General features: G+C 37.6%; 1 protein-coding gene across 1 annotated transcript in view; it reads left to right on the plus strand.

Annotated features, from left to right (window-relative positions):
- GPC5 (glypican 5) overlaps window positions 1–23,028 on the plus strand; it is a 654,824-nt gene that overhangs the window by 19,480 nt on the left and 612,316 nt on the right. The window contains exon 2 of the mRNA XM_059681213.1: window positions 17,764–17,925. Coding sequence (XP_059537196.1) covers window positions 17,764–17,925 — 162 coding nt within the window. The remainder of the gene's footprint in view (window positions 1–17,763; window positions 17,926–23,028) is intronic.

Here is a 23,028-nt window from a genome sequence, read left to right on the forward strand (position 1 = left end):
TACATTTTTGTCCTAAAGCAAAGCAAACACACATATCAAAGGTAAAGTTTGGTAAGCAGTAAAGTATCAGGTTGGGGGAAATGCCTTTGGCTGTTCAGCTGTTTGGCCAGCGGCAGGTAATAACATGTAGATTTTCAGGTTTGGGGAAATGCCCTTAACTGTCTGGCAGCAGGCAATGATATGTATCTTCAGCCCTGCTGAAGCCTCAAGGTTCACCAACCTTTTGATGAACTTCTTGTTTTTATGACCTGCTGGAATTAGCCCCCAGCATCCATCCATGCTGTTGCAAATGGTAGGAGTTCCTTCCTTTTTACAGCAGCGTAGTATTCCATTGTGTAGATCATACCTCAATGCTTTTGTCCTTCCTAATGAACCATAGTTTTTCATGCATCTTGTCTATTGTTGCCACTCTTTGGGATATCATTCCTCCTTCTCTTCTTCCAATCTTGTCTGGCCAATCTGAGTTTCTTTTTGCTACTTATTACATTTGTGAACTTAGATGAATTTAATCATGAGAAACTCAACTTCTCATTTACAAACTAGGAGTATTTTCTATCTTGTATTTTTTAGTAGGGAGACCATGAAGGACCTACTTAAAAAATTATTAACGACATTGCTGAAACTCTCCTGTGACCCACTCTATTGTCTCTCCAAGAAGAGGAAATAATTTCTGCCTCTGAGCTCCCACAGAACTTAGTACATAGTTTTTTTATAACACTTTGTCACATTAATTAAATTTTTTACAAACATGTTCCCCCCTAGACTAAGCCTTGGAGGGACCAAACTGCTTTTTATCCTTCTTGGTATCTTTAATAACCATCAGAGTGTCTTGTGAAGAACAGGTGTTTAATCAATATTTGATGAATTCATTTGATTTATTAATTAAAATAAAGAACAGGAAATTACTCTATAATTTAGCGCAGGTGGAATGAATACTCGGCATCTCCTGAAGAGTCCCTTGAGAAGGGGCGGGGGGGATAAAAACCCATTTGCCTATTCCCAGCCACAACATAGAAGCTTGCACACTTATCAGTTTTTATGATGCCATTTTTAAGAACTCTGGTTAAGTTGACCTCAAAAAGAATAACTAGCAAAACCCAAATTGTGCTCTATTGCATATTACTTCCATTAACTCTTCAACTGGTCTTCTTGATAAAGAAGATCTTATTAGCTTGGGAGAAATGCTGCATTCTGAACATGTTTCTTAAAAGTCACAGTATATATTAGCATATTAAAGCTATGAGAAGTACTACACTTGAGAGAATCTATTTATTTGATTATTAAGAAAACAAATTCATTTGCATAGGGCAAGAGGTGGTTTTTGTTGTTGTTTTTTTTTTTTTTTTTTTTTTTTTTTACTTAGCTCACTTCTATCATTGCCCTGGGGCATTTTTCTTTCATTTAATATCAATTAGAGAAGCCCTTCTTGAAAAAGTGGATGGAGCTGACGGAGAGTCTCAGAAAGTAGAATTCTTAGAAACTTGGAGGGGAAAGGAAGAGTCTAGTATGATTCCAAAGTGTTTGTTTTGCTTTGTTTTCAGTAGAGTAGAAGTAGAGAGGAGAGTGTAACCTGGGGCGTATCAATATTGAGTCTACTTTGTTATATCATGGTGGAATGTAGAATAGATAGTTGGGAATATGGGTCTAACTATTACTTGAGAGTGTTATCAGTAAAGATTTGGGGATCATTAGGTATGTAAGTGAACTCTTGGGAGTAGATCACACAGAGACAGAATTGAGAAGCAGAACCTGGGGCAACACAAGTAATGATTAGGAGGAAGAAGAGTCCGGTGGTGTCCTAGAAGTTAAGGAAAGGGAAGAGTTTCAAGAAATGGGGTGTAAATATTGTCAAATTCCACAAAGATGTCAAGAGTGATTAGAAATGGATACATGTCTCTTGGATTTGATAACTCAGAGTTCACCAGTTTCCTAGAGGTATGCATTTACCAAGAAGTGGTGGGATCAAAATTGAGATAGTAAGACTGAGGTGAGAATGAAGTGGGAACGATAAATTCAGACCACACTTTCAAGATGCTTAATGCTGCAGAGAAAAAGAAAGAAAGCCAGAGTATAATTGGTCCTTCTTGTGTGTGTATGTTTCGCGTGCTACACACTTCATGAACATGTCTATAGGTTAAGAAAGTGATGGGACTGTACAGAAGAGTGAGGGAGCCATTATTTAATAAGGCTCTTTTGGCTATGTTAAGGATTTTGGAGTTCATAATGATGTTATTATAATAATCTGGTTATGATTTAACAGGGAAGGAGTAAATGGAAGATTAGATAATATGGGCATGCCATTTATGCAGCTTTGCTAATTTAACACTTTCCTAGTCTGTTCCCCACTGATTGATGTGGGAAGAGACTAGACAAAGGCAGTGTAGACGCATGATGCCCAGTAAGGTCTCAGTGACCTGAGAAGGTGCTTGTCTGTCAGTCACACCTGGGAACAGGCGATTGGCCAGAATAGGCATGGCCACTGCAATATTTAAACTTCTGAACAAAAGGAGTTTTCTCTTTTTTGGCTCTTGGCTCTCTCCCTTGCTGTTCATGCCTGACTCCTGTTGCTCCTCTGCATTTGCCCATGTGGCTCACACTATGTGGGCTTCACACAATGGGCTAATGGACTTCATTTATTTTTATTTATTTATTTTTTAATATATATGTTTTTATTATTGGTTTGAGAGAGAGAAACATCGATTCATTGCCTCCCACAAGCAACCCAACCTGGGTTTGTGCTTGGACTGGGAATCAAACCAGCAACCTTTTTTTTTTTTTTTAAAAAAAATATATTTTATTGATTTTTTTTACAGAGAGGAAGGGAGAGGGATAGAGAGTTAGAAACATTGATGAGAGAGAAACATCAACCAGCTGCTTCCTGCACACCTCCTACTGGGGATGTGCCTGCAACCAAGGTACATGCTCTTGACCGGAATCGAACCTGGGACCTTTCAGTCTGCAGGCCGACGCTCTATCCATTGAGCCAAACCGGTTTGGCAAATCAGCAACCTTTTGATGCATTGGGATGATGCTCAACCAACTGAGCCACACTGGCCAGAGCGTGGACTTTAATTAGCTGAACTGGACCTGACAGCAACATAGACACTAGTCCTACTTTTGGCTCTACTGGAACCCCAGCTGCTCCTCTTTCAGGATTTGTTTAAGGGCCATAGGACTTTGGAACATGAGAAATGTAACCCTACACCAATAAAAAACCATTCATTCTCCCATACAAATCTTAGAAAATTCTTTTCTAAAGATATTGTAAGAACCCCACTCTTATGAGTGAGGGAGGAATTTGATTTCTCCAGTAACAATACCAAGAGCCATAGAAAGCCATGGGAAATCTTTTAGCATAAGTGCCATAATTGGGTTTGCATTTTTAAAAGATCTTCTTGTCTCTATGGTATCCATTTAAAATGTCTTTTCTAGGTGTTAAGATTAGAGTGGTGGTTGTACAGATGGAAAGAAGTAAATTTGAAAATTGTCCAAGAGGTTGAATCAATATGATTTTGATTTCTTGCTTCAACTTATCTTGCAAAATGAATCTACTCAAGTGCTTCCAATATATTTGTTTAAGTTGTACATCCAGCTGAAATCAGCCAGAAAGAAAAGAGGAACATACCAACCTTGAATTCATGGACTTTTAAATAACCTTAATTATATTGCATGTTGTGTGTGGCTATTCCTATGACATATGCTTCTGACTGCATAGTTAATATATTCTTATACTGTAGACCCCTTGTAACTATTTGGGAGTGAGTTATAAAATTTCTAGAGGAGCCAATAATTTGAGCCAGAAGGAGTTAAGCTATTCTGTGTCTTAATTGTTTTCAATTAGCTACTATTTCTATTTAATGTGTGTATTTGTATCCTAGCTCTTTCAGTGTTAGTTTAAATCACTGTACAGAGATCATATAGCCTGAAAATAATAGTGGGATGAAAAGTTTGTCTTGGTATTTCCTATTAGCCACTAAAAAGAATAATGTAATTAGTTACATGATTCAGAGTAGTTATGAGAGCAAAAGAACAAATAGTGAGCAAGACGTTTTCTGTGGTTCTTTCTAGAATAGATTGTGTAATGATAGAAACAATTTAAGCCATCGGGGAGATGTCTTTAACCAATAGAGAAGACCCATGTGGAATATTTGGGTTTTAAGAGAGGAGGATAATAGCAATAAACAGGGAACAGAAGGTGGAATTGTCATCCACAGTTTCAAAGGAGAAAATTTTATAGAAGCAACCCAAAGAGAAATTGACTAAAATCAGCACTAGAGACATATTGGATATTAGGGATAATTTTATTATAAACAACACTCTCACCCCCATCTATGCTAACAGAGTTTAAGAGTAAACTTCTTATACTTGATAGAGAGTCTTCTATATAACTTATTGATTAAGTCATCCTTTCTTGCTATGCCCTTAATGAGAGTATCAGCTTAGGCACTTTGGTTGCAAGAAACACAAACTAACTTGGTCTAATATAAGCATAATGTATTATAAGCCTTTACGTGTAAATCATAAACCCCAAAGTATAAAAACAAACTAAAACAGGAACTACAGAGAGCTCTGACAGTTTTCCCTTCATTTGTCTACTCTGTATGCTCTACTGTTTGACTCTATGGTGAAATAACAATAGACACTTCACTCCTAATTTATATATAAAGCAGTTCTGATGGCAAATAAAGTAGACTTTTTCTGTGTCCCAATTCTAAATTCTCAAATGGCACGATCTGTATGGTTCTGGTTTTTACTCACAAATAACTAGAAGGGGCCTACACTTTAGGAATATATTAACTGCGTAGTGAGAAGCATATACCCTATGAATAGCCACACACAATATACTCTGATCGAATGTGCGGTCACAAATGTGGCTGGCAGGGTCCTCTCTCATGGAGGTGTTGAGAGAGCTGTTCTCAGAGGGAAGGGGCGGACCGATTCCAAGTAAATGTGGCCTCATAAGTCATTCTCATGATTGAGAGTTTCCTCTGCTTCCCCACACCGAGACTCACCACCAGGAAGGTCTTTAGCTCATATACTACATCAGTGGAAACAATTAGATGGAGAGGTAGTGCTTAATTTCCTGTGCCAGATAGCTCAGAATCTCTGATGCAAGGGCCTGGCTTCCTTAGGGAAATAGTGTGGATTGTTGGCTAGTGAGACGGCATTTTTAGGTGAGGTGGTTAAAAAGCGTTAGAATGATATGGGTCTTCTTTTAAATTGAGGGGATGAGATTGTAATTAATTTTTTCATCTCAAGTAGAAGTCTATATCACTGCTATTTCTTAAAATAAATATGTATTAACTTATATTTAGGCCTTTTGTCTCCTCAACTGGTTCATGTGTTACAAAATGTTGACTCCAAATTCATGACTTCAGGTTTGAGAAAGCCTTCTATTAGTACAACTTTCCCCTGCTTTACTGACACAAAATATGTACTTTCATTAAACCAATGCTTGCTATTGGTATAAAAGTAAGTATTCAAGTATGTGATTTTGTGTGAACGTTAATCAACCATTGCTGGAAAAACAACTCTAGTACATTGTCTGTTGAAGGATCAATGCTGCCACTTACATAGGTATATGAGGGGCAGCTTTATAGTTCTCCCAGTGAGTATTATGCTGACCCTATTTGTCTAAATCTGTAGGTTGCCAAATGTTACTTATTTTTTTATTGAGTACACAACCAGAAAAAATCATAATACATGAAATACTTAATACTCTTTGGAAAAAAAACACCCTGTTTTTTTAAAATTTTAATGAGCAACTATAGGACAGTGCCTGTATTCTATAAAGAAAAGATGGATCAATAAATGATGGATCACTGATATGAGGAAGATTTGAAAAAATGTAAGTACAGTGATCTCAAATACTATTTCAAATGGCTTATTGAACCAGTTTTTAATGTCCTCAGCAATATGCTCATTCTGGATCTATATTTAAAACTATCTCATTAATTTTAAGCCATGAAAGTGCCTTCTTTAGTCTCTTACTAAATATTTATGTGCAAGTATGGAGAAAGGGAAAGAGACTAATACGTCAATGAAGATCTTTTCTTCGAGGCATGTGCCAGTTACGTACAATGCATTGGGAACAAGGCCGTGGTGGTCCTTTTCCTGTGGAAACTTGCAGTCTTGGGAGAGAAACAAAAATTAAATAGAATCAATTAAGTACACAAAAGCAAATGTTCCGGAAAGCACCAGGTTGCAGAGCAATATTAGGGGCTATTAGGCATCCCTTCTGTTCAGGGTTGGCAGAAGTTAGAAAATAATGGGCATTAAAATTGTTAAATAGGTTTTTAGCTCAACTTTCAATGAGTTGAACTGACCTTATAATTATTTCTCATAATTAATAGGATCCCAAATGCAATGTAATTGCTCATGTAGTCACTATTTAGTTAGAGTCAAGAAAACAATCCAATGGTAGCCCATATGATTACAGATCTTTGAAAAGTACTAGCTTCTTAAATGTTGCTACTTTGCCCAGTACAGCTGATTTCTCACGTCTTATAACTTTTTCAGGACACCATATTCATTTCCTCTTACCTCCTCCCCCCCCCCCCCAACTCATTTTAATCCTTCTAGCTCATTGACTGCTTCTTTTTTTAGGCTCCTTTAAGGGGATTCTTCTCTGTTCCAATTCATATGGCTATACTTTCATCTTGGCCAATGGTTCTCACTCAGAGGTGATTATGCCCAAAGGGCATCCTTAGCAATGTCTAGGTACATTTTGGTTGCCACATCTGGGGAGGGTGCTCCTGGGATCTAGTGCGTAGAATTCGGGAATACTGCTAAACATTCCTGTACAGGACAGCTCCCCCACAAAAAGAATTATTTTGCTTCCAGTGTCAATAGTGCTGAGGTTGAGAAACCCTCTAACTTTTATAAACGAAACTCTTTCCTTAGATGGTCTTATTGAAACCCTCAGTATTTATACCATTTTGTATTTAAAACTCCCAAATTAATACCTTCACTCTGGATATCTCTCCTAGACCTAAGTCTTGCATATTCAAATAGTATTTCTACATTTTCAGTTGCATTTCTAATAGACATCTCATTTCCAAATCTGAATTCTATTTTTTCCTTAAACCTGATCCTTCTTATGTGTTCTCCTTTTCTATTAATGGTACCACTTAGGCATCCAGTTTCTCAGGCAAAAATCTAAGGGTTATTTTTGATTCCTGACTCTCACCTGCCAAATTCTATCACAGACATCTATTCCAAGTTACCTTCTACCTTCAATATGTATCTAATCTAACCACTTCTTATCTTTTATCGCAGTCCTAATTCTCATTTGCAATACAGAAATACTTATTCTCAAAATAGCAATTAGAGTGAACTTTTAAGAAACAAATCAAATGAAGTTTCTTCCCTATTATAATTGTAATAAAATCCCTCCTAAATGTGATCTATAAGGCATTATGTGAACTGACTTCATTTCTTATATTTCCATCCTTTTTGGAAAAGGTGGAAATACTGGGCTTCTTGCCTTTTCTTCTTAACCTTTGTTTTTTAGTAGTTTGATTATAATATGCTTAGGCATGATTTTGTTTCTTTTTATTTTGATTGGGGTTCAGTGAACTTTTAAAATCTGGTAATTTGTGTTTCTTATAAAATTTGGAAAATTTATAGTCATTATTTCATGGAATGTTTAATCTCTCTCTCTCCTTTCCGGAACTCTGGTCATATCTATTTTATATTTTGCACTGTTTTCTCAGTGCTCCATGAATGCATACATAAAATCGTAGGCATGTACTAGTATGTATAGGATTTTCAATCTTTTTATCTCCCTTCTTCAGATTTGATACTTTCTATTGATCTACCTTTACATTCTCTGATCTGCCCTCTGTCATCTCTATTCACTACTAAGCCCATCCATTGAAATTTTTCTTTCAAATATTATATTTTTTAATTACACAATTTTCATTTTGTTTTTTTATAGTTTCTTTGTCTCCTGAGATTCCTTTTCCTACAATTTATTCTCAGCACATGCTCCTTTTACCTCATTGAATATAGTTGCAATTGCTGCTTTAGAGCTCTTCTGTGTTTATTCTAACATCTGGGGCATCTGGAGTTGGTCTTACTTTATTATCTTATCTCTTGAAAATGGGTCACATACTGATTCTTCATATGTTCAGTAATTTTAGATTGTCTCCTGGATGCTGTAAATGTTATGTTATGGTGACTCTGGATTCTATTATATTCCTCCAAAGAGTGTTAATATGTTCGACTTTGGAGAAAATGAACTTGATTGGACTCAAACTGTCAACTATGTCTCTTGGGCAGCCACTGCAGTTTCAGTTCAGTTCTTTCATCCTGAGCTTGCCAGTAGCTGGGCTGTTTACAGTCTGCTCTGGCCATGTGAGATGTGGTTCAGGAGTCAGCAGAGATTTGAGCAGTTTACACACAGAAGTTGGGGTTCCCTCTCACTGGCCCTCCCTTTCCTGGTATTTCCCCACCACTTTCCAGTAGCTGTGATTGCCTGATTGATATCTTTTAGTTCCTCAGTCCTGAATGACTGTTAGCTTTTTTATTTTTTTTATTGTTAGTTTTTTTAAATTGGAATTTAGTCACTTTATACAAGGACTGTCCCCAGGCTAAAAGCCACAGATGAGAAAATAATCCTATGCTTCTCTCTTCTTCCAAATATTGACTCCCTTTTATTTATTTACATATTTTTTAAAAATCGATTTTTAGAAAGAGAGGAAAGGAGGGGGAGAGAGAAATGTCTGTCAATGTGGGAGTGCGACATCTATCCACTGCCTCCTGCACACTCCCTATCAGCAATGGAGCCCAAAACCCAGGCATGTGCCCTGACCAGGAATCAAACTGGCAACCCTTTGGTGCTCAGGACAATGCCCAACCAACTGAGCCACACCAGTAGGGCTTTACTCCCTCTCAGGAACTTTCTCCTTTTGTTCACTCTCTAGAGCTTTCAAGATATTTTTTTATTTTGTGCAGAGTTAGTGGTTGCTCTGTGTGAACGGCACTGCCATGTTGCAGCTGGAGTTCTTGTTGTTTCTTGGACATACCAAGTTTACTCCCACTACAGGGCAGGGAACTCAAGCAGCCATTAAAGGGGTATTATCAGACCCCTCATTTAGTATCAAGTCCTCTTGAAGTTCTGGAATAAATCATGAAGGAAAGTGGTATATCTCGTGAGCATTTGGTATTTTATGATTTTAACAGGCATCTAGCAAACCTAAAATATATCTTATTGTCTTGGTACCAAGGGCCCTTTCCTATGTCAACCATCAATAAAGCTGGTATGTGCTACAAATGTAAAAATCCTATAAGTTGACTATGGGAGAAATAAATGTTTGAAACAAAAAGAGAATGCATATTACCAACCAGCAGTCCTATTTTAAGTCTTTTTTAAAAATTATAAAATAAAGCATAGCTACAGAAAACCCTTGGATTTAAGCATATTTATTGATTGCAAGTCATTGCAATTATTATTATTGAAGGTCAGATTGTCTCATGTTTGCCAGTAGAAACCTTTCTTTTTTTTTTTTTTTTTTAAGAGAATTACTCTGTTTCTAGGTCTCATGTATACAGGAGGTATACATGTTATTAAATTTAAATTTTTAGAGGCTCTAGTGCAGGGGTCCTCAAACTACGGCCCGCGGGCCACATGCAAATACAAATATTGTATTTGTTCCCGTTTTGTTTTTTTTACTTCAAAATAAGATATGTGCAGTGTGCATAGGAATTTGTTCATAGTTTTTTTTTTTTAAAACTAGCCCGGCCCTCCAACGGTCTGAGGGACAGTGAACTGGCCCCCTGGAAACCTTTCTGATATGGGCTAAATTGTGTCCCTTACAAAAGTCCTAAATTGAAGCCCTAACTCTCAATCTGACTATTTTGGGAGATAGGGCCTTTATGGAGGTAATTAAGGTGAAATGAGGCCATAAGAATGGGCTTCAGCCCTGACCGGTTTGGCTCAGTGGATAGAGCTTCGGCCTGCGGACTGAAAGGTCCCAGGTTTGATTCCGGCCAAGCGCATGTACCTTGGTTGCGGGCACATCCCCAGTAGGAGGTGTGCAAGAGGCAGCTGATCGATGTTTCTCTCTCATTGATGTTTCTAACTCTCTATCCCTCTCTCTTCCTCTCTGTGAAAAATCAATAAAATATATTAAGAATGGGCTTCAATCCAATGTTACTGGTGACTTTATAAGAAGAAAGATATCAGACAGCGCCAGGTGAGGACATGAGAAAAGGCAGCCATAGACACGTCAAGGAGAGTGGTCTCAAACCTGCCAGCGTCTTGATCTTGGACTTCCCGCCTCTAGAACTGTGAGAAAATAAATTTCTCTCATTTAAGCCACTGGTTTGTGATTTTGTAATGGCAGCCCCAGCAGGCTATCATAGCTCCTGAGTGCTTTTGATATGATCCTGGAGTTATTTGATAGTTTCTCTGCTGTCTGGTGTACAAGAAGTTTTAGCTGGTCTGTCATCTTATATATTCATTCCCCTAATCTAGAGTGAGTCATTTCTGTAGGAAGCACTGATTTCTTCTTGAGAGAAATGATATTTCAAGACCATCATCTGGGCATGTGGAATGCCCTTTGCCACTTGGTTAGTCATTGTTCTAGGTATTTTCAATGAAGCTAGGAAATATATATTTATTGAAGGTAAATTTCTTCATAATTTCATATTGATACTTCAAATTCAAAATCACAGAGTTTTACTTAACCTCTTCTTTATTAGGCCTGTATCTCCTTTCTCCCACACTTAAAAATACTAATTTTCAAGGATACAGTTTAGACTTAGAGAATAAGTCTTAGAAAATAAGAAAGTGAATATTGCATAATTGTTTGTTTTGAATTTCATATGGCTCTCACCACTGTTTTAGCTTACATGAAATACAGATTCTCTTTGTCCTGTTTTCCTCTTCAGGGCTTACATTGTTAACAATATTTGTTGTCACCATCTTTCAAATCCTTTCATTCCTTTTGATTTTTTATAATTTTTTATTTTCTATCTTCTATTTTTTAATGCATAACCTTCATGTGATTGCCTCCTATGTTTCTTCTCATTTAGTCTTCATTTTAGAATTTTTTCTTTCATCTTTAATTATTTCTTGAGTTCCATATCTTAGATTTTCTATTAATTTTTGCCGGGGTCCAACCCCAGCGGGTCCAGGGGTCCCCAAAGGTGTGGACGGAGTCGGCGAAGAAGGAATGACATGGAGACAGCGTTCAGTTGATCAGCAACCTAGCCAGGATCTCTAGCCCGGATCTCCAGAGAGGTTCTGCTTCGGATCTCCAGCGAGGTTCTGTAGCCATGTTCCCTCGCTAGGTTCTCCAGCCAGGTTCTGTCCAGGCTCTCCAGTCAGGTTCAGTGTCCAGGTTCCAGTCAGGTTCTCCTGCCAATCTCTGTAGTCAGGTTCAGTCCAGGATCCCTTGCCATGTTCTCCCGCTAGGCTCTGTCTCTAGGCTCCGAGGCCAGTCCCTCTCCAGGATCCTCCGGCATGCTCTCTCCAGCGAAGTTCTTCTGTCTCTAGGCTCCGTGTAGGCTCTGTCTTCTTGATTCTGTTCTAAGTTCTGAGTGTTTCTGTCTTGTTACAACTGTATTTATACCAGTTGATTCAATCCTATCAATCTCTATTACAAAGGTTAGGGCGTTTCTTATCTCCATTCCAGGGAGAAAAGATTATGTAGTTTAAGCATGATTGTTCGTAGTTAAAGGGATTAATTACCCGCCTGGCACTTAGTTGAGGGGTTTTATTCCCTCCCTAACTTCAGGGGAAAATCCCTACCTGGGGATTCAACCTTTCTCGGAGAGGTGACTTTGGTTAAAACACAGCGCCAAGAAGGTGAGCAAACATATTAAGAACAGTACGCCATATATGCCAGGTCCCTTGAAACAGCAAGGATGGACCGGCTCCCGGCAAATTTTGATTTATGTTGTTCTTTCATGTTTCGTGTCATTATCTTTTCACTTGTTTTGAAATAGTATGATTATATCTTTGATCTTTTTTGGTGGGGAATGTCTTTCTGACATGTTTTCTTTATGGGGATATTATTTTGTTCTTTATTCTCTTTTTTTTTTTTTTTGCTGTATTCATGATTAATTTTCTTTTTTTTAAAATATTTTTTATTGATTAAGATATTACATATGTGTAACCTCTACCCCCCCCCCCCCCCCGCTCATCTCCTCACCCCCCCGTTGTCCGTGTCCATTGGTTAGGCCTATATGCTTGCATATAAGTCCTTTGGTTGATCTTTCCCCCTTGCCCCCACCCTCCCCTACCCTCCCCCCAAAGCCCGACAGTCCAATCAATGCCTCTCCGTCTCTGGATCAGTCCTTGTTCATCAGTTTATGTTGTTCATTATATTCCACAAATGAGTGAGATCCTGTGGTATTTATCCGCTCTCCAGTTCCATCCATGCTGTGGCAAATGGTAAAAGTTCCTTTTTCTTCTTCCTCTTCTTAAAGAATACCTTTCAGCATTTCATATAATGCTGGTTTGGTGGTGATGAACTCCTTTAGCTTTTTCTTATCCGTGAAGCTCTTTATCTGACCTTCCATTCTGAATGATAGCTTTGCTGGATAAAGTAATCTTGGTTGCAGGTTCTTGCTGTTCATCTCTTTGAATATTTCTTGCCACTCTCTTCTGGCCTGCATGGTTTCTGTTGAGAAATCAGCTGACAGTCGAATGGGTACTCCCTTGTAGGTAACTGACTGTCTTTCTCTTGCTGCTTTTAAGATTCTCTCTTTGTCTTTTGCTCTTGGCATTTTAATTATGATGTGTCTTGGTGTGGTCCTCTTTGGATTCCTTTTGTTTGGGGTTCTCTGCACTTCCTGGACTTGTAAGTCCATTTCTTTCACCAGGTAGGGGAAGTTTTCTGTCATTATTTCTTCAAAAAGGTTTTCAATATCTTGCCCTCTCTCTCCTTCTGGTACCCCTATAATTCTGATGTTGGTACGCTTGAAGTTGTCCCAGAGGTTCCTTACACTATCTTCATATTTTTTGAATCTCTTTTCTTTTTTCTTTTTCGGTTGGGTATTTTTTGTTTCTTTGTATTTCAAATCTTTGACTTGATTCTTGGGATCCTCTTGTCTGCTGTTGGATCTCTGTAAATTATTCTTTATTTCAGTCAGTGTATGCTTAATTTCTAGTTGGTCGTTTTTCATGTCCTCCATGGTCTCACTATACTCCTTGAGGGATTCATTAAATTTATCGGCGGTTTCCATAAAATTCTTGAAAAACCTTATAAACGTGGCCTTGGACTCTATATCCAGTCGTTTGCTTTCCTCCATTTCTGCCATTTGTGACCTGTTTCTTTGTCTCCGCATTTTGGCTGCTTCCCTGTGTTGATAGAGTGGCCCTGCGCGCCAGGTGTCCTGTAGGGCCCAGTGGCTCAGCCTCCCCAGTTACCTGGGGTAGACACTCTTGGTGCACTCTTGGTGCCTTGGTTGTTGTAGGATCACTGGGAGGAATTGACCTCCAGGCCAATTGGCTGTGGGAATCAGCTGTGTCTGAAGTGGGAGAATGGTCCCCCTCTGACCACTGGGTACAGTGGCTCCTGGATCTAAGGAGGTGCTAATTCAGCCCCTGCCTGAGGCCACACAGCAGGAGCCACGAAGAGGCTCAGCTGTGAAGCAATGCAAGCCGCTGCGGGGCCTTGGGCCTTCTCTTGGAAGTTCCGGGTCTGCCTGGCTGGGCTGCAGTTAGGTACATTCACATGCAAAAGCCTCTGCCGCAGCCTGGGTGGGGCGGGGTCTCAGGGAGTCAAAGGGCGGTGAAAGCAGCTATGGTGATTCTCTGTGCCCGGAGCCGCGCGTCTCAGTGTCTCGGTAACGGCTGCAAGCACCTCTGAGGGAAAGCCGCCCTCAGGTTCTCCCGCTGCCGCCTGACAGACCAGCCTCTCCCCGTATGAGCCCTGGGTCCCCAGAGACCCGCTGGAACCGGAGTTCAGAGCAGTCTTCCTGTTGTTCTGGACGATGTTTGCTCTGACCCTTGCGGCATTCTTCAATTGTTGTGTGAGGCGACAATTTCCCGGTGTTTATCTATGCCGCCATCTTAGTTTCTCCTTTATTCTCTTTTTTATTATAATAAGTTGATGTGAAATTTGACCTCTTATTGTTGTTCATTTTATATGAGGTTAGCTTTTTTTTTTTTCCTGAAAATTTAAATCGAGAATGGCTTCCAAGTGGCTTTTCTAACTTTATAGTTTTCTCTTCTGTTATTTTTGTGTAATATTCAAAAGTATGGTTGTTTGTTTTCTGAAATTTTCTGAATTTATTTCCCCTCCCACATTATTCTAGACCTTTTCCATCTATGCCTCTTAGATGCATCCTCTGTTGAATTTTGATTCCACTTCCAGGATTGTCTTTTCTGTGTGGGATTCTTCCCTGGAAAGGAGCCTGCTGGATCTGTTTAGAGATTTCGTAGGGGTCTGGATTGCTTCTGCTCATTCATTCTTTTTCATCAATGGTCCTTTGCACACATTTAATAATCAAGAGTGAAAAACACTCCAGGTTTCAGCTGCTATTCTCAAATTAGCCTTCTGGGCTTTCCCGTGAATTGCTGTTGGTTATTTCGGGTTCTTCTGTCTCCAGGTTCTTCAGACATTACCCCACTGCTTTATTCTTCTCCCTCCTGCCCAGAGCCTGCATTGGGAGTATTACGGCATGTAGTTTAGTTGTCTCTTCTGGATTTATTTTCTAGTTCTATATGAAGATGTGGAGATAGTGGAAACTATGCTGCCACTACCACCATCTTTCCACAATGCCTCCCAATGTTCCAGTTTTAACCTTTCTAGACAACACACACAGATAGATGGCCGTGACAGCTTCGTATGCTGGTTCACAGAAAGGAAGGCAAAATAACCAATACTGCAGCTTCTTGGTGAGAAATGAAAGAAAAAAAAAAAAAAAGCTCCCACAATTCTGGTTGGGAGCCCCCTCAGCAAAGAACCTGCTGTTTTATTTTTAATTTCATTTATTTTCAGTGCTTTAATTCTTGTGGAGTTTGATTTTACTGTTCAGAAACATGCCTGCTGTTAAGAAACACGACTGTTGCCTTTGAGCCTGGGTTGTGTACTCTTGCCGTTTCATAGCATCCTTAGTCGTGCCATGTTCTTTGAAGTCAGGCTTTGAAATATTTTAAAAACGTGTCTTGTTACCGTGTAGTATCTGTTTGGATTCCATCTGGCTTTGCTTTCTTATGATGCTTGTTCTTTTTACAACAGGAGAACTGTAGCCTGGGCTCTTTGTCAACCAGCATCTTTTTATGTCCTTTGTGGTTATGCTGAGAATAAAATGTAAGATAGAATCCTTTCCCTGAGGAGGTGTAGTTCATCTCACCTGTCTTTTGGACTGATTCAGGAAGCAAGGGAGCTAGTTCCTTACAGACTCTTTTCCCCATTCACTGCAACCCAAATTCCAAGGTACTTAAGCATATGTCATAGTTGATGCTGTTGAAAATGTTGTGCTGATTAAACATAACTAATCTTTGACTTACAGCCCTGATTTGTTTTGGAGTTTAGTTTTATTTCCAGTTTCCAAGGTGTATAAATGAAAGTCTGGATTAATCCACACAGGTTCTCATCAACTTGAAGAATGTATTTGTTCTAAGTTGTCTAAATTGCTACCCATGGTTACTCAGAGTTGCCGAGACATGAAGGTCTCCCTCCCGCACTGTGTTTAGGATAGCAGCCAGGGCGATTTGTAGCATCTTTCTAAGTGTACTTTCTACCACTTAAATTTTGCAAAAAAACAGCAATGGCAACTCTATAACTTGATATTTTAGCCTATTTTATTTTTGTAATATAACTCCTTTGATGGTTCCTAACCTGCAATTTATTTTCTTGCAATTTACCAAACGAATTACTTCTTTCAAAACTGGAATTAAAAATGGCCAGTTAGGGCTATTGATGAACCATTTATAGATTTAGGACTATTGCTTTCCTCCCAGTAGAGTGATTGTGAAGAAGATAGTTTGGGGATCACTGCAAACACCAGGTCCCCACTTTGTAGTATGTAGGTGTGTGACATTGGGCAGTTTTCAGAACTTCTCTATGTGTCTATCTCCTCATGTGTAAAATGTGGTAGTAATGGCCCCTGTGCTCTGGAGTGATTTCAGATACCTTGATCTTACCCAGAACTAACTTTTGGAAATGTGATTCTGAGGCCGACTCTGTGTGAAAAAGTAGGAATAGTTTGAAAAGTGGCTGTTATGTGTACGTATATGTGTGTGTCTTTAGACCAGTATATATAAGATATAGTTGCTGGTCTAAAATTAGTCAATAACAGGCTAATACGGGAACTGCGAAACTCCCCAGAGATCAAGAGCCACAAGTCTTCTTCCTGCCCTAAAATAAAGGAGTAACTGTATTATCTTAGGCCTTGTAAAAATAAATGGATCTAAGCTTTCTATAAAACCTGGGTAGCCTGAGAATGCCCTGGGACCTTCCCTGTGATGCCCTCATCAGGGTTATCCTTTTTAGATGCCACTACATGTCCGTACCTTCTCCTTCCTTCTCTAGCATACCTGCTATGTATAAAGGTGCTTGCCCTGGGACCCTATCCAGGATGTGAGGTGCTAATCATATTAGCCAAATTTTTAACCACAACTATTACATATGTTTAATAACTTCACAGACAGTTTCTGAATATGCTTAGAAAACTAAAAGGTGCTTTTTTAAAATTTTGAATTTATTGGGGTGACATTGGTTAATAAAATTATGTAGTTTTAAATAGGAGAAAGATAAATATCACATGATATCACTCATTTGTGGAATATAATAAACAGCATAAACTGATGAACATAAATAGATCCAGAGAAGCATCGAACAGACCCATCAAACTTCAGAGGGAAGGCGAGGCGTAGGGGTGGTAAGAGATCAACCAAAGGACTTGTATGCATGCATATGAGCATAACCCATGGACACAGGCATGGGGTGAGGACATGTGCGGGGAGTGTGGGGGTGGCCTGGAGAGGTCAATGGGGGAAAAAGGAGACATATATAATACTATATGTAATACTTTAAACAATAAAGGATTAAAAACAAACAAACAACAACAAAATAAAGTGCCTATGCATAGAGTATAAAAAATTATATAGGTTTTGAGTGTACAATTCTATGATACATCATCTGTATATTGCATTGTGTGCTCCCCACCCAAAGTCATAGGAGTTGTCTCTAGCAAGTTAGGTGTGAGTAGAATATTTGATGCTAGTTTTGGGCCCATGTGGGGGTCTTGATTCATATCATGTTTGCTGATAGTCACTTATTCACAAGAAGCACAAACATGATGTTGAAAATGACAAATCAGGTGAAGATTTTTTACGTTTATCTGATGTACATAATTTGATTTTATTTCCTCAAGAAAAACAATTGTTTTAGCCCATATACTTCTCTATACTATTTTCAGTGCAAATAATTTTAGCTGGATAAAATAAGCAAAAATAAATTTTCTCTATTTAGCTATGTACTTACATAGTAGTATATTTGTTTTCTATTATATAGTCTATTTGTTAATAATTAATTAATTGAGTGGACATAATATTTGATCAAAAAGTTAATAAAATATTTGAGCAAAGAGTTAATGGTTGAGGATATTTTGTTTCATGTTTAGGTTCATGAACAATAGATAAATATTTTAATAGCAAGTGCTCTGGTAAATCAGTTCCTCGCATAGAAACACAAACACTTCATGTGCAGTGCTGTGCTGATCATTAATGCCTGACGTGTAATATGTAATGTTTGTTAAATGAACAGATAATTATTCTGAAAAATCTTATATGTGTTCCAGGACCTGATCTTCAGGTTTGTGTATCCAAAAAACCTACATGTTGCACCAGGAAGATGGAGGAAAGGTATCAAATTGCAGCTCGCCAAGATATGCAGCAGGCGCTTCAAGCATCCAGCTCTACATTAAAGTTTCTAATATCTCGAAATGCAGCTGTTTTTCAAGGTAAATTTATCTCGAGTTAGGAAACTAAGGACAAGCCTTGTTATGTAATCTGCCTGTTGTCATTTTATCGGTAAACTCAGCTGGGTTTCCTTCTCTGTCTTTGTATATTATTTTGGCATAAATAAGGTTTTAACTTTTTTGAACCTTCAAAAATTGTTTCTAAGGCCAAATCAATATATATATTTTGAGTTGGACTAGGGAAACTGTTTTGTTAATGAAATGGCCCTTGGAAATATATGCCCTTCAATGGGTCTTCCAGGTCCCCAATATTCTGACCAATAGATTTACTTCAATATGAATGGACATAATTATTATATTTTATTAAAATATTTGATAACATAAATCTCATTATCTTTAAGTGTGTAATTGTTTTTAAAAATCTGATTTGAAGAAATATTTGTCTGATGTTTCCCCCTGCAACCTCATGTGGTTCTCAAAAGAACACCAGTATGATATATCAATGTGCAAACAAGTCTGATAAATAGTAAAATAGAAGCTATTAATTAGATGTTTAATGTTCAGCTAAGATCAGAACTCAACCTTAACTCAAACAATATGTTTATATATAAAATTAATGGGTTATGAAATTACAAGGCACATTACAAAATAGATGATCTTTTCCTTATTTTAGTCATCTCCTCTATAAAATTCCTTATTACTGTAATAAAATAGCTTAATTTATTTTTCCTCTTATAAAGCATTAGCTATTCAGTATATGATTGGAATGAAAATATTTATATTACACTGTTTTTCAAATAAATTTATTGCTTTTGTTCAATGCAAAATATAACTTCTGTTAGGATTTCTTTTTAATAAGTGTATTAATATCGATCTAAATAATTTGTGCTATGTCTATATACAGAACTAAATCACAAAGCTGATTAATTTTTAAAATTATACTATATATTAAATGAAATGAATACATAAATCAAGATAAAATTTGAATTAAAATGTAGTTCATGATTAATTGATGATTTTTTTTGTAGAAATTGTAAAATGTCAGATTTTAAGGTATTATTAATTTAGTGTTTCTTTTAGATATGTTAGAAAACAACCTTATTTCTGTTATGGGATTTAATCATGTACAGTTGTTGGAGGAAAGCATATTAATATGCTTTTTAAGCAAAGATTTGTGGTTTGAACTGGCTGAACTAGACACACACAGATAGCTATGTAGTGATTTTTTTCCTCATGAACATGATAGCAAGTATAATATGGAAAATACATTTTAGAGATAAATAGACCAGTTTAGCCAGAGCAAGGAGTTGTAGATGGGAATAGTGGATCACATGCTTGAAAAGGTAAGTTGGACTCATATGGAAAAAAACTTAAAACATCAACTTGATTTAGTTCTGTGAAAAAAGCCTTTGGTATTTTTTTTCTTTCCCCCCCCTTTATTGAATAAGATATTACAAATGTGTCCTTATCCCCCCAATGTCCCCTCATCCCTCCAATCCTGCCCTCACCCTCACCCCCTGTTGTCCACATCCATCACTTATGCTTATATGCATGCATACAAGTCCTTTGGTTGATCTTTTCCCCGCACCCCCATCCTATCCCACTTTCCCTCTGAGTTTTGAGCATCTGATCGATGCTTCTCTGTCTCTACATCTGCATTATGCTAAGTGAAATAAGTCAGTCAGAAAAATATAAATATCACATGCTCTCACTCATTTGTGGATTATAATGAACAACGTAAACCGATGAACAAAAGCCTTTGGTATTTTGATAGGGATTACACTGAATCTGTAGATTGATTTGAGTAGCATGGGCATTTTAATGATGTTAATTCTTCTTGTCTGTGAGCATGGTATATGTTTCAATTTATTTGTGTCTTTAATTTCTTTCTTCATTTTTTACACTTCTTCAAGTACAGGTTTTTTACCTCATTGGTTAAATTTATTCCTAGGTATTTTATTCTTTTTGATGCAGTTGTAAATGGGATTGATTTCTTTATTTCTCTTTCTAAGAGTTGGTTATTGGTATATAAAAATGCAACTGATTTCTGAGTATTAATTTTATATCCTGCTACTTTTCTGAATTCATTTATCAGTTCTAATAAAGTTTTGGTGTAATCTTTAGGATTCTCTCTCTATATTATTGTCATCTGCAAATAATGACAGTTTAGTACTTCCTTTCCAATTTGGATGCCTTTTATTTCGTTTTCTTGTCTGATTTTGGTGGCTAGTCCTTTTAATACTTTGTTGAATGAAAGTGGTGAAAGTGGACATCCTTGTTTTGTTCCTGATCTTAAAAGAAAGCTATCAAAAATAGTATGGAGGTTCCTCAAAAACTTAAAAATACAACTACCTAAGGATCCAGCAATTCCAGTTCTGGGTAGTTATCTGAAGAAATCTTAAATGCTAATTAGGAAAGATATATGCACCCCTGTGTTCATTACAGTATTATTTACAGCTAGAGGCCTGATGCACGAAATTTGTGCAAGGGGCTCAGCCCTCGCAGCTGTGGTGGCTTGCCTCGGCCTTCACAGCCCTGGCTTCGTCCAGAAGACGTCCAACCTAATTAGCATATTATGCTTTTATTATTATAGATAGTCAAGATATGGAAGCTACCCAAGTGCCCATCAATAGACAATTGGATAAAGAAGATGAATACTAGCCATAAAATAGAATGAAATCTTACTATTTGGTACAGCATAGATGGACCTAGAGAGTATTATGCTAAGTGAAGTAAGTCAAAGAAAGATAAATACCATATGATTTACTTATATGTGGCATATAATGAACAAAATAAATGAAAAAGAAAAACAAAAATAAAGTCATAGATACAGAGAACAAGTTAATGGTCGCCAGATGGTAAGGGGGTTGGGAAATATGTGAAAAGGTGAAAGGGATCAAGAAGTACAAATTGCCAGTTATTAAAATGGTCATGAGATGTAAGTAAAGCATAGGGAGTAGAAAAAAAAATATATATATATATACACACATATATATATTTATATATATGCCTAATATGCTAATTGTCCCTCAGACTATTAGACCAGTTACTATGACATGCACTGACCACTAGGGGGCAGATGCTGTGACCGGTAGGTTAGCTTGCTGCTGGGGTCCAGCCGATCTGGACTGGACCAGATGGGCTGGACATTCCCTGGAGCCCTCCCATGGTCCCCCCCAGTTGGCCTGTCCCTCCCCAGCCCTGATCGTATGCTGGTGGGGTCCCTTGGCCTGGCCTGCGCCCTCTCACAATCTGGGACCCCTTGGGGTGTGTTGGAGAGCTGGTTTCGACCCGATCCCAGCAGGTCAGGCCAAGGGACCCCCACGCACCAGTCCTCTAGTAATGTAATAATTGTCTATAGTGTACATTGGGTACTAGACTTATCAGGTGTTCACCTCATAAGGTATTAAATGTTTAATCACTGGTTTTACACCTGAAACTAATATGTGTGTCAACTGTAATTGAAAAATAAATTTTAAAGAATTAAAAAAATAATTAACTTGGGTTTGAGAGCGTCTTTAAAGATTTTTGAACAGGGAGCTTAATTATGATTTCTTCTCTTTTAATATGCAACCTAAATCCCTCAAGTAAGACTATATGACTGAAGAGAATCACTACAAAGCAAACCGAATTCTTTTTGGATAACAGTGTTAACTATCTAGGTGAAAGAAAGTGTCAACAGCTACTAACACTTAGGCATTAATTCAATATTGGTGGAATATTTCTTCTGTCTTGAAAGATACTGTAGCAAACTTTTTACATATTCTTGGATAAATTGATTAAGATAGAGAAAATTGAGTTCAAAAGATTGGGAAAAACACAAGCCCTGATTACTTATTTACACTTTTAAGATGGGTTTAAACTGCTGAAAGATTTTGTTGATATTGCTGTAAGTTTGGTGATAACTACCTAAATAGTAGAAATATATGGGGTTGTCTCTGTCTACCAGAGTGGCAGGTAATTTTATGTAAATTTAATTTTTTTTCTCTTTAAGAATTTGTATGTGCTGGATTCAAGAGGTTGAGTTTTGGTATTTATTTAAATATTAATCATAAAAATGGAAATGGGAGGGACTTTCTTAAATGTGATTTGTTATAATCAAATATTGTTTTCTCCCTTTGTGGAATGATGAGTTTTATTTGAGAATTATGAGGAGGCAAGACAAACTTAGAAAAAATTTGCCTAAAGTCTAATTTTACTGGAACAAATTCTCTTACAAGAAGAATATCTGTTTTTAATTTAAGGAACAGAATAATCATTTTAGGCTTATTTTCATACAAACAAGTTTAAATATATATGCTAAAAGTCATTTTAGCAGTCACATTTACTCTTTCATAACTGAGCAGGGCTACTTCATCAATAAGTAAAATGCCTTCCATCTATTTCTGTGCAATCAAATATCCGGAAACAATTCAAAGTCATTACTTTTCTAAGATTAAAGAATCCAAGCACATTTTATTGGGAAACAAGTCTAACTGAGAAAAATTTAATGGGGAAATCAGTTCACTTCTCAAATGATTTAAGTAGATTTGCTACATTTTGCGTATTTTGATTTTTAAGTATTTCATTTCTGTCTTCTACTTCAGCAATAAACTGTTTTTTTTTTAAGTGGTATTCTGGGTTATGAAAGACTTAGGGCTGGGATCCAGTATGGTCTCTTCTGTCATGGATCTTATGGATGCCCATGGAAATTCATTTTTGAAGCAACCCTTTAGATTCTGCTGGTGGGGATAATCACTTGGGTCTATAGGTTTAGTGAGCCCCATATTTTTGTGAGATGAAGGGGTTTTTTAGGGGAGAGAGGAAACAGTGCTGGCAACTGGTGGGCGAGGAAGCAAAGTTATCCTGTGTACAGTTCACATTCAATCTGGGATTCAGCACTGGCTGACATATACCAGTGGGGTTGGCATCAGCCTGCTGCGCCAACTCTTCCATTTTTTTCTTTTAAGAAATTTGTTGGTGTGGTGTGTTTTTTTAAAGTCCTATTTCCTTAAACAGAACAACAAAACAAAAATTTGTTTTGGAAGGACCCATAATTATGACTTGGGAATTTACTCGATCGTAAGGGTAGTCATTCATGCAGCATGCAGGGTTCTGTAAGATAACAGGCACAAGCCGATACCCCTGTGTCTGCTGCTGTTCATG

This window comes from Myotis daubentonii, chromosome 2 (genome assembly GCF_963259705.1).
Source record: "Myotis daubentonii chromosome 2, mMyoDau2.1, whole genome shotgun sequence".
NCBI lineage: Eukaryota > Metazoa > Chordata > Mammalia > Chiroptera > Vespertilionidae > Myotis > Myotis daubentonii.